Source organism: Akebia trifoliata, chromosome 9 (genome assembly GCF_017979445.1).
Source record: "Akebia trifoliata isolate Shusen 1 chromosome 9, ASM1797944v1, whole genome shotgun sequence".
In the NCBI taxonomy this organism is placed as follows: domain Eukaryota; kingdom Viridiplantae; phylum Streptophyta; class Magnoliopsida; order Ranunculales; family Lardizabalaceae; genus Akebia; species Akebia trifoliata.
In genome coordinates, this window is record NC_141383.1 from 21,909,260 (window position 1) to 21,921,910 (window position 12,651).

General features: G+C 38.5%; 2 protein-coding genes across 3 annotated transcripts; one reads left to right on the top strand and one right to left on the bottom strand.

The window, feature by feature from the left end:
• Positions 1–1,834: 1,834 nt before the first annotated feature.
• Positions 1,835–5,880, top strand: LOC147394661 (ninja-family protein AFP3-like). 2 transcript variants are annotated; one of them, XM_086453869.1, is made up of 2 exons: positions 1,835–2,924; positions 5,156–5,880. In XM_086453869.1, exons 1-2 carry the CDS (start codon positions 2,306–2,308, stop codon positions 5,575–5,577), a joined length of 1,041 nt encoding a protein of 346 aa, XP_086309995.1. In that variant the 5' UTR covers positions 1,835–2,305; the 3' UTR covers positions 5,578–5,880. The 2 variants fall into 2 exon arrangements, with proteins under 2 accessions (XP_086309995.1, XP_086309994.1); XM_086453868.1 differs by having other exon boundaries at positions 1,861–2,930.
• Positions 5,881–7,548: 1,668 nt separating this feature from the next.
• Positions 7,549–12,032, bottom strand: RPK2 (receptor-like protein kinase 2). Its single transcript, XM_086453867.1, is given in 3 exon segments — positions 7,549–8,349; positions 8,474–11,359; positions 11,362–12,032. Coding segments are annotated over 2 exon segments (3,420 nt in total). The 5' UTR covers positions 11,924–12,032; the 3' UTR covers positions 7,549–8,349; positions 8,474–8,501.
• Between the last annotated feature and the right edge of the window lie 619 nt (positions 12,033–12,651).

Sequence of the window (12,651 nt, forward strand, 5' to 3'; positions counted from 1 at the left end):
ACATCAAGATGTGCGATATGATGCCATTCCAACACGTAAAAAGAGAGTTACTATTCCCACACCAAATTTTACTAACTAACATCACACCAACTATGTAATTCTTGAGTGATTTACATAAGAATTGGTGTGGCATTAATTAAAGTTGGTGTGGCAATAGCAATTGTTTTTTTTGAAAAAAGGAGGATTACAATATAAGTAGCAAAAGTGAGGTTTGGAGAGAATTATCTATAACTTTAGGTGAGAATATGTAAATAGTAAAAGACTCTAGATTCGAAAATGGACTCAGACAGGATACGGGCATGGTGACAGCTGGTGATGTCAGTTATCTCAGTGACAAAAGCTGACACGTCGCCTTCGCAAGTTGATGCAGTATTAGATGTTGGGTTCTCAGATTTAGACACGTGTATAGAATACTATTAAGACACGTAATCACATTATTAACCCTACACCCCTACTTGCAATTAAAATATTCAATTTTGCCGGCTGGGTCCCACTTCCTATGATCTGGGCACGTGCTTCAGGGGACCACCATCTACTTCTAGTGCAATTCATTCTATTTTTGCAACATGTATCAACTTTCTCATGCCAAAAGGTTAACATTGACGTGGACGTTTGGGAGAGAGTTTTTTTTTAAACTCAAAAACTCGCTGACGTGGCAGGTGTAAAAATTATAGATTTTTCTCGGGATACACAATTACATATATTTTATGAAAATATGCAATTGTATATATCGAGAAAAAAAATTTACGATTCTTGCAAGGTACATGTTAGTTGAGTTAGACAATTATTACACTCACGCTCCCTATATGCCTCCTGACATGGCATGGATTAGAACCATAGAGTTTTCCCTCAGAATACATAATTGTACATAAGAGGCAGAGCTAGAATTTTCTTGTAGTAGGGGTAAACTATGGTTAGTTGTATCGTTGAAGAACTTGAATAATGAGAAAATTATTTGTACTGAAAAATACGATTAAAGAAAGGTGAGGGTGTAGGGGCAAATGGGGAGAGAGTGGAGACAAATGTAGGGGTGTTTCAAAGTTCTGTGGGGACAATTGCTCCCACCAATTCCTTATTAGCCCTATCCTCGATTGTACATCCCCATAAATATATACAATTGTGTATCTCGAGAAAAGAATTTATTTATCTTTATTTTGAAATTTTTGTATAAGTTTTTTGAATCTCTAATCGTATTGTCTGAGAATATCGTGTGTGTTCATTCTGTGTAAAAACATGTTTTACATGACGATCACTTAATCGATGTAGAGTCGACATCATGGTCCATCTATTAAGTATGATGTGTGCTTTATTGAGAGGCCATTTCCATATTTAGGATTTAGACATAGAAATTACCAAATTCAATGTATCATTTATGATTTTATGTTCAAGTTGCATTACGATATCTAATAAGTAGTTGCAACTTGCAAGTGGCCACGTGAGAGAGGGACTTTGTTATATTGCACTAACGGTGCATGTTAGCAAACTACACCGCTTTTTCTTCAAACTTCATTTTGGGACTACCGGTTCTCCCGGTTCCTCGCTTACATAGACAAAGAATCCACGGTTCTCCACGTGTCCTCTTTTCAGGCCGTACACACCTATTGTTTCGAAGGACAGCTAAGATGAGAGAGAAAAAAAACGCATGGATTTAATGGTCAATTAAGACATTAATGACACGTGTCATTTATTTTTCTTTCATTATTATAATAACACGTGTCTCCAAATAACTGAATCCACGACACACTTTTTATTCACTTTTGGGCTTTTAGCTAATGGACGCTTTATTTTGGAGTCCCCGCTGAATCTGTCATTGATGACACGTGTCCTCATTAAACAATGTTGATCGACACGTGGCGTTTCGTAAATAAAACTCTAAAAATCGGTCTTTATTTTTTCCTTCGTTCTTTTTCTTTATTTTAATTTCTCTGTATTTTTCCCTCTTTTTCATGGCTTCTACCTGTTTTCCCGCCGGAATTTCGCCTGATAATTGAAATTCCGGCATCTGGGTTTTGTTCAAATCGATCTGATAATAATTTCTGAGGAAAAAAAAAAAAATCTGAGAAAATAAGCTCTTTCGACTCTTTTTATTGATTTCTGATTGATATTTTGCTTTAGCTTGGTTCCTCTGTTTTTGCCTTTTGTTCATGGCTTCTTTTCTGGGTTTTTTTTTTTTTTTTTGAGATTATGAGTTGTAGTTGAGCTTTATAACGAAATTTCTCAATCTGGGTATCTCTAAATCTGATTACTTTTGGCAAAAAACAGTAACAGAAGCGTTAAAAATTTAATTTTCTTTGTTTTTATTTGAATGGGTGAAAGAAATGAAGTAGGTGAGAATAGGTACATGAGAGATCTTCTTCAAAGATTTCCAGAAGGAAAACCCATAGCTTCAAATGAAGAAATTGAAGAAATGGAGCTAAATTTGGGGCTCTCTTTAGGGGGTTGTTTTGGGGGAAATTCGAAAGAAAATAAACTGATTCGATCGACATCGATTGCTAGCTCAACGAAACTGTTGAGGGACGATGTCTTCGACGATGGATACCTTGCGAGGACTATTTCATTACCGGTGGAAACCGAAGAAGATCGAAGAAGGCGTAAAGAGTTGCAGTCTTTGAGGCGAATTGAGGTGATGAGAAAGAGATCAGAGAAGCAGAGGAACTTAAGGGTGGGTAAAGATCGAGTTCCTTTGGAGGGAATTTACGAGGAAGATAAGCGAGTAGAAGAAGAATTCTCATTGCCCATAGCTTTGAAAAGAAAGATCAAAGAAGAATCGATGGAATCGCAGCCCTTCGGATTGCCTAAATTGGTTTTCCCTGCTCAGAGGATTGATACAACAAAGGGTTTTCGAGGATTTCTGAATTTATCGCAAGGGTCGATCGCTTCCCGAGGTAGCTCTTCTGGGATTTTTGAATTCGAGAGCCGATCAGGTCAAGGTACCACATTTTTCTTCAATTTCAATTTTATTGTTTTAGTTAGTTTTTTGCCCAAAACTTGGTGTTAGATGTAAATTACTTTGGATTTATGTTGTTGAATTTTGATTTTGATTCACAATTATCTCTTTCTTGATGTATGTTTAGGGTTTGAGATTAGGGTTTTTAATTTGTTTGTGAAATTGGGGATAGAACTTACAAAGAACATAAGATATAACAAAAAAGAGATGATGGTTGAAGTCTAGTGAGGGATTTTATTATATGTGAATTTAGAAGATTACAAAATAAACCTAAAATGATGGTTTATACAATTCCCAAACCCTAACTTTGAAACTATATATATATTTTTTAAAAGGGTGATTTAGATACACCCCTCCACATTTTGGTCAATATTAGAGATACCCCTTATATTTTAAACTGATGACTTACTCTCCCTTGACCTATGTTGTGTAATAAAGACTAACATAAAATGACCTAAATGCCCTTGTCTTCAAGGGTCCAACAAAACCCCATTAATTTTTCTCTAGGAAAATCTGTTATTTTGAAGCTGTTAACCTCTAGGCTAAAAAGATTGAAGAAGAGGGTTAAAATCTTTACGCTAAGGTTGAAGATAATGTTTTTATTTTGCCAGAGATTGAAGACAAGGGCATTTAAGTCATTTTACTTGAGTCTCTGTTACAAAACCTAGGTGTGGGGTGGGTGGCATGTCATCTTGAAAGGGGATAGGTCTGAATCACCCTTTAAAAAAAGAATAATGCTGCAGTGACCTCAGGCTGGAACCTCATATCACAATTTTTGATGTAAAAAGTATGGGAACCATAGATGCTTTTCATCGAGATACGAGTGAAAAAGCATCTATGATTCCTATCCACTTTCATGTCAAGAAGTGTGATATGAGTTCCAGCTTTGAGGTCACTCCAGCATGACTCTTAAAAAAAATGTAATAAATAAGTTAACCCAAAAGCTTAATTGGGTTAGAACCGTACGCAAACCCAATAGTTGAATAATGTTAGACATTGTTACATTTTGTTTAGAAAATTGGTGCGAAAAACAATAATAACAATGAAGAAACATAAATCAAAATAAAGAGAGCACGACACATAATTTGTGTGCTTTGGGGAAAGATTACCTATGTACATGGGCAATTATGAGATCCTTTCACTATTTCCTTAAAAAATTGAGTTACAATCTCACTTTTTCTCAGTAAAACTGAAAATCTCCCACATAGAAAACTTAAAATGAGTTTACCATGAATTAATAGTCAAACCCCCAACGTGTTGGTGAGATGGCCTAGACCACTTCTCATGAAGTGTGGAGGTCTTGAGTTCGAATCACACCCCTTAGAGGCCACCCTCAGGGATTTGTCCCATAACTTACTTGGAGGCCCGAATACGCCCGAGGCTGATCAGGTGCTCTAAGAGGCCCGAATATGCCGGTTTTAAAAAAAAGTCCATGAAAAGAGGAAATTGCCCCGACGGAAAATGTTTTGAATTATTCTACCCATTTAGGACCCCTGACAGAATACAAGGCACAAACAACATTTTGAAACAATGCTTGATTATAGTCTACTTTTGCTTCTGTTGATGTATTTTAGTTGAAGTAGAAATTATTTGTTGTTGAAGTTCCAATTTTACATGGTTTTATTTCTTCAGATCTCAATAATCATTTTGGATTTCCCTACCCATTTAAATATGTTACCATGTTTGCGATTCACTGAAACAATTGTAGATATGATCTTGCACTTTAACTTGAGGAATGTCAATCGACACCAAAGGAGATATGACCTTATCGTACACAAATTTATGAAATAATGCAGTTATTCCCAAATTGATTAAACTGGAAGAATTTGAACTATAGTAATTAAATTAATAATCTAGCAAAAATGAATTTGAGTCTTCTATGTTATTAACCAATATCCAATAAAATGAGGATTGAACCTATGACATCAATATATAGAGCTTGGCACATAGGTACAAGTCCACATTACATTGTACTAAAGCAACCCTCATCCAATTCGCTAGGTGAATTGGTTCAAACCCTAGACCAAAGAGTAATAATCCAATGTGTTCAAAACCATTGGATTCGTTAGGTTTGTGAGATCGTTGATTAGATGACTTGGGTTCATTCAACCACTCATTAATTACTGACCACTAACTCGCTTGCCTATAAAAATATAAAAAGTGTTCCCTACCCTGTACCTGATGATTTTATGGAATTCTATATCTCAGGATTGAGTAATTGCACCGAAACACGAAGCCCAACAAGTTTCCACTCGTTGCCAGAGCAAAACGAGCAGAAGCCCATCATTGCCCCTAGTTCAACAACCACCGACAAATCCGAAATGTCTACTGCAGTCGAGGTTGAGAATCCATCAAAGAAGCCTAAGGTAATTGATGATGGTAAGAGAGAAATGGGAATGAAAATGATGGAAGAGATGCCATGTGTGTCTACCAAGGGAGATGGCCCAAACGGTAAAAGAATAGAGGGGTTTCTCTACCAATACAAGAAGGGTGAAGATGTGAGGATAGTGTGTGTGTGCCATGGCATTTTTTTCTCTCCAGTAGAGTTCGTCAAGCACGCCGGTGGCACTGATGTAGCACACCCATTAAGACATATAGTTGTCAACCCCTCCTCCTCTTCCTTGTTGTAATGGTAGTGTTCTTCTCAACCTTCAAAGATTGAGGGATGAGAAAGAAAGGGAATTTTCTTTAGTAGGAAAGTACTTCTATTACTTTTGAAGTAGATATGATGCCTCTTCTTTGGAAGAATTGAAGAGCAAAGTCTAGCTTTTTTGGAAGCACTTTTGGTTTCTGTTTTTTCTTTTTTCCTTCTTTTTGTATGTTCTCTTGGGGTACTTTTGTAACACCCCCTCAGAGAAGAACTATGTTACCTCAACATCATCATCAAAGGCTTATCCCAAAATTAGGGTCGATCAAACGAACTTTTCTCTGCATTCCACTTATGGGAATAATAGTATATTAGATAACCATCTTCATAAATAAAAATAATAATAATTATCGTAAGTATATGTAGGGATATGAATTCTTAACACGGTCCATGAATATGACTCGAAAATGATACAAAGTTAATGGGTTTAGATTGAGTCGTATAATTTTTGGGTCATAATCAAGTCAACCAATCTAAACTGGTTATTAATGGGTCGTGTTTGGGCCGGGGACATAAATCCATTTTACCCATTTTGACCTATATAATTACCTAGTCATTAAATGTGTCATGTTGACCTGTGTATAATTTGATCTGTATCTAACCCATTTACAATTGGGTTCAGATACAATCGTTGTTCATTTTCAGGTGTGTCAATCTGAACACAACCCAACTCAACCTGTTCATCAATCAGGATTATTAAACGGGTCAGGTTCCAGTTGGAAATTTTTTTTGGATCGTGCTTACCTCACCACCCCACGGATACGACCCATCATGACCCATTGCCACCATTGTTGTATATGACCATTTTTGCAAATATTAAGAAATTACAGTTGATTCAGTAATTTTGGCAAAATACATATTTGATTCAATAATTTTCTTTTTCTCTATAGGGTATTTTAGGGAGAAAAAAAAGGCCCGCGTGTTAATGCATCGTTGTCCTTACATATACATACTATAATTTTGGCAAAATACATACTTGATTCAATAATTTTCTTTTTCTCTAAAGGGTATTTTAGGGAGAGAAAAAAGGCCCGTGTATTAAGGCATCGTTGTCCTTATATATAGATACTATAATATTTTCATTTAAAAGAAAAAAAAAATGAAAGTTGTATAGATGACCATATAATATTTCGGGTCGATTGTATAGAAAATCTATTTTTAACTAAGTTAGAATTTGGATTTGAGGATGGACTTATATTCTCATATGGTTTGGTACAATACAAAGTTCAATCTATGAATTGATTTCTATTTTTTGTTCCTTTCATTCCAAGGTATTTGGGCCTCGTAGTGAATCTGACTAATCTTCGGGCACATATGCAGTCCACTTCATGGACATGAATCCTTGAGGGTGGTCCGTGGGGGTGTGATTCGTCTCAAGACCTCTGCTTCTTGAGGCATGATCCTGACCATCTCAGTGTCAACTCTTTGGGGTTATTTTTATCAAAAAAAAAGATTTGATGTCCACGATGGGTCTTAACTCATTACGATTATTTGTTAAACAGAGAAGAACAAGCGATCAAACTTCCAACATCCACAAATGGGATTTATACAATCTTGTCAACTTTTTTTTTTATGTTTCACTTTTAAGGCTTTCACCAAAGTTCTCTTTCATTGATGTAGTCATTAACCTTCAAGAGCTACAAAACCTTTACCTTATGCCAAAGATTTGGGATCAAATAAATAAAGTTAAATAATAAGACTCCATGGGTCTCACTTGCAAGAACATAAGCAGGTTTTATGGTTGTAGAGCCAACCAATGAATGTATCCCACCAAACTACATGTGTGCAACATGTGCAAACAAAAGGAATATCGACGAAAATCAATAAAAATGATCTAAAAAGTTGGAGGTTTACTCATCCAATTCCTTCAGCCAGTACTTCTCACAACACTTTTCAGAACGAGGTTCTCAAACGCAGTACTTATCCAGCTCCTTTAGTTAGTATTTCTGGCTCCTGCATCCAAATGGTCTTTAAACAACTCCAGCAGCTCACATAGAACTAAAAAGAAACAACTACTACAACAATTTTGTGATGTTAGAGCCTGCCTTTGATATGGGTCAGTCTTCAAACCTAAGGATTCAATTAGGAAACAAAGTTAAATCTATCCACATATTCTACATATGTAATGGAAACGAAGTAATGGCTGGTTACAAGTTACAACAGGGAGATAACTGTGTTCTTTAGTTTTATTTGACTGCAAAAGGAACAGAGATAGATTTGTACAAAAAATAGTTCCTGTAAATAAGTGGACACACACACTACCAACTTGCCTACAAAGATCAAAGACGTGGCATGGCTACATGACCGACCTTGGGATTCTATTCATCAGGATGACTTGGATTGCTCACTATTATAAATGCCAATAGAGGGCAACGTCGACAGGGCAATGTTGACTTACCCTACCTACCTCGGAACGAAAGCGATTTGGCGCACCAACTATGACAGAAGATGAGACATAGCAGGAGTTGACCTGGACTCCTCACTCCCTCTCTCCTTCAGAGAGTAAAATAACCCTTCTATACCAATAGAAGGGTCACAAGAAATTAGCCTCAACCATAGTTTTTAACTAAATTCCCACACAAATTCTTGATTAGACAACTGTGCCATTAAGTTTCTAGTTCACACCGCGTAACAGTTCCCATTCGGCCTTTGGAGCTTCTCTGTACAAATCATCAAACATGTGAGCGAAGTCCTTATCGACCCTTCACACAGTTCTGATGATTGTTCGAATTTTAGGCCAAGCATCTGCATTCTTCTGCAGAGCATGGAAAAAATGGTTACTGAAACATATTACACATGAGATAAATACAACTCAGAACCAAATCTGAGGAATGCCTAAAAATTAGACTGGCTATAAAGAGCACAAATTACAATTTTACCTTCTATGTCGAGTATGTTAATTGATAGCTAGGATGGCGAGGGTCGGATTTGCTTTAGCCGATGAACAACTTGCTTCATCGTCGGCCTGATTGAGAGTGAATCAACGGTACACATTACAGCCAAGTGCAGTGCCTCCACCAAATCATCGTGGGGGCCTGCATCCCATAGCCCAGGAGTGAAGAACTCCTTAGCCTGACCTTGTTGAAGAAGCATGCATGCCCACGCGACAATATTGAAACCATTTCCATACGAAGAAAACGAGGGATCCAAAGCTTTCTTGTCTGAGATCAACTCGAGAAGAACCACACCGTAACTGTACACATCTGCCTTGTCAGAAACACGACAAGTCATTGCATATTCCGGAGCGACGTACCCAAAAGTTCCAGCTACACCAGTTGTCGCATGGGTTTCAGAAGTACCCAACAGCCTCGCCAATCCGAAATCGGAAAGATAAGCATTGAAGTCGTTGTCGAGCAAGATATTACTTGGCTTGACATCACGGTGTAGGACCCTTGGGACACATTGATCGTGCAGATAGGCAAGCGCGCTCGCTATATCGAGCGCAATCTTGTGAAGTATCCTCCAATCCATGGTTCTCTGACACCGTCCGTGTATAAACTTTTCTAAATTACCTCCCGGCAAGTAATTATAGATGAGGAACATCTCTGTCTCGCTAGCATGGTAACCTATTAATGTCACAAGTTTCGGATGGCGTATCCTTCCAAGGGTTTTGATCTCTGCATGGAATTGTTGAACCCCTTGGAATCGACCAACCGAGAGCCTCTTTATAGCAACTAGAACTCCAGGAGAGATCTCAGCCTTATAAGTGGCCCCAAAACCTCCATTGCCGATGCAGTTACTAGCATTGAAACAACCCGTGGCTCGCACAACATTCTCAAATGTCACTGGAACACCAATGTCGGTAAAAACAGTAACCTCCTTACTTCTTTCAGACCCAACAACTCTCGACTTTGGAATGCATTTTCTTGTGTACAGGAAGAGAATAACGAGCGCAAGCAGAACAGAAACAACGGCTGATGCAGAAGTTATTGCTGCAATTTCAACAGAATTAAATCCGGTACCCTTGCTTTTCTCTTTCATACTTCGTGATGGAGAAGCTGAATAATTCTGTGAATCTGAAGCTTGAACGGATAGAAATTGGCAAGATTGAAGAGAAGGGTTTCCAAGAACACTGTTACATTTCATTAAATTCTTGTTCGACGGTAACGGCCCAGACAAGTTATTAAAGGACACATTGAATGTAGAGAGGGTTGTCACATTAGCAAACCCGGAAGGGATCTGTCCCGATAGTTTATTGTTGTCGAGTAGAAGCACATTAAGACTCCTCAAGTTCACGAGATCTTTCGGAATCTCACCCGAGAGAGAGTTTGACGAAAGTTCCAAAACCTTCAATGATCCTAACTGCCCCAAACTTGAAGGGAGATTACCAGTCAAGTTGTTACCAGATAATGATAGATACTTCAGAACCTTCAACCGACCGAGACCCATTGGAATCTGACCTTGTAATATGTTCCGACTCAAATCAAGTCCAACTAGAGAGTCCAAATCCCCCAAATTTTGGGGCATCGATCCAGTAATCTGGTTCCCAGACACATCCAAGAGCTTGAGAGACCTACACATCGCACCAATATCCCCTGGAATTTGACCTGAAATTCTGTTGTTGCTAACATTAACAATCATTCCGCCCAATTCATCGCACTTTTCAAATAATTTTCCTGGAAATGACCCATTTATCTTATTCCCATTAGCATGAAATGCATAAACAGTTTGCTTCCCTAATCTTTTGGGAGAAATTGGCAAAGAAGGGAGGGGACCGGTAAAGTTATTGCCACCGAAATTGTGGAAAATTGCAGAACTACCACTGGCTCCGAATGATGGGAACATGGATCGAATCTGAGTTCTATAAGTGAGGAATGACAAATATACAGAGGATGGGTTATAGGGTTGAGAAAGATGTGTATTCATGGAGGGTATGTTAGGGCAAATGTTGGTACTGAACGTGGGGATGGATCCCGATAAGAGGTTACCACTTGTATCAAACACAGTCATGCAAGGAACGGGCAGTTTCCCATCAATTTCCCCGATCAGTCTGTTTGAATTTAGATCAAGAAAATGTAGATTCTTGCATCTTCCAAACACCTTCGGTATTTCTCCGGTCAAAAAGTTTTGACCCAAGTTAACCATTTCCAAGCTTTCACAAGAACCCCAATCACTTGGAATCTCACCTTCGAGTGTTGCCCTTGGTGCCCAAATTATCTTGAGCTTTGGCAAAGTTGACACTTTCATGGGAATGCTGCCTTGAAAATAATTGTAATCATCGTAAGCTTCACTAGACGATCCCACCAAAGAATCTCCGCTTAGATTCTCAATGGGCTGGAATGGATCATAGAGATCTGAGAGAACAAGCACGGACAATTCAAGACAGCTTCCAAGCTCTACTGGTACAGACCCACTAAGACTGTTCCTCGACACATCTAACACTTCAAGCTTCTGAAGATGACCAAATTCAGGAGGAACAACATCTTGCAACAAATTAGAGAACAAAAGCAGTGATCGAAGCTGACTGCAATTCCCCAAACTACGAGGGATCCTACCGGAAAAAATATTTCCCGAAAGATCAAGATGTTCGAGGCTTGGACAATTGCTTCCGAGCTCATTGGGAATAAACCCACTCAGGCGATTACGAGACAAATAGAGGCCCCTCAACTTGGGAAGATCACCAAAAAACCTAGGTATTGTCTCATTTATTAGGTTACCAGCTAAATTCAACACCTCTAAATCAACACAATTCGAAAGCGAGGATGGAATCCCTCCTTCAATCTTATTAAACCCAAGATTAAGAACACGTAACCTTCTCAAACCCCAAATTCTAGAGGTAAATTACCACTAAAAGAATTTCCCTCGAAATCAAGCACTTCTAGCTTCTCTAAACCCCAAATTTCGATCGGAATTTCGCCATTAAAACCGTTAAATGGCAGAGATAAAACCCTAAGCTCAGTGAGATTCCCAATCAAAGGTGATAACTTTCCCTCCAATTTCAAATCATTTCCTGAGCAACTTCTTCTAATCCCAAACCCATAAAACGGATATTGATCAAGTTTTGAACAAGAAAAAGCTTCCGAATTACCTCCAATTCCACCACCACCAGTAAGATTGAGCGACAAAACCCTAGATTTCGAGTTGCAGAAGACTCCAAACCAAGAACAGTGGTCAGAATCACTAGAATTCCACCGAGAGAGAAGCCCTGAAGGATCTGAAACAGAGGTTTTTAACTGAAGTAGAACCGATTTTTCCGAATTAACAACATCAAGATCAACACCAGAAACAAAAGAAAACATCCAGAAGAGAGAGAACAGATCGAGAAGAAGAGCGTAAATTAAGGTTTGATGGAGCCAACGATGCCGTTTCATTGCAGAAATACAACGCATTTCTCACAAAATCCAAACTCCAAAACCCTAACCCTAATTCTCTCACAGAAGAACAAAAATCGAGTTGCAGTGAAGCAGAGATAACCCACCAGAAGTGCTTTTTGGGAATTTGGAACCCTAAATTCGACAATGTGAATTGGGGTGCTGTTACTAAAAATTGGTGTGAAAAATAGAATTTCTCTTTTTTTTTTTTATTTCTTTTGTGGTGGGATCCACCTGGACTTCCGGTGACAATAGAGTCCCACAACCGGTCAATCGTAGCATCAGCAGTCAACCCTTGCACGGGTTGACCGGATAGAAAGAATTTTAATCAACGTTGTGCCTATCTGCCACGTGGCACAATATACAAATGAATCCATGTGGGATGTCTGCTGATGACGGGTCAGGTAGGACTGGGTAGGATGTTTAGTACCAAATAAAACCTACGTGACTCACGCGTATCCGCGGCTGGGCTTTGACCTTAATTAGTCGCCTTAATTAGTCCAACACGTTCTCTAGATTCTAGAAGAAATAAAAGCTAAATGGGTTGGGCCTTGTTCTTAAGCCCGTAAAGAGATTTTCAAAAGTCCACTAATTTAGGCCGGACTATAGGGCTATTCTATTTGCACCCACATTTTTGCTAATTGCACCCACTTCTTTCTATACATTCCACTCCAAAATGTGCTTGTGGTGGGTGTAATCAGCCATCTTAGCGTGCGCAAATAGAACGATCCTTCTAAATAATCTCA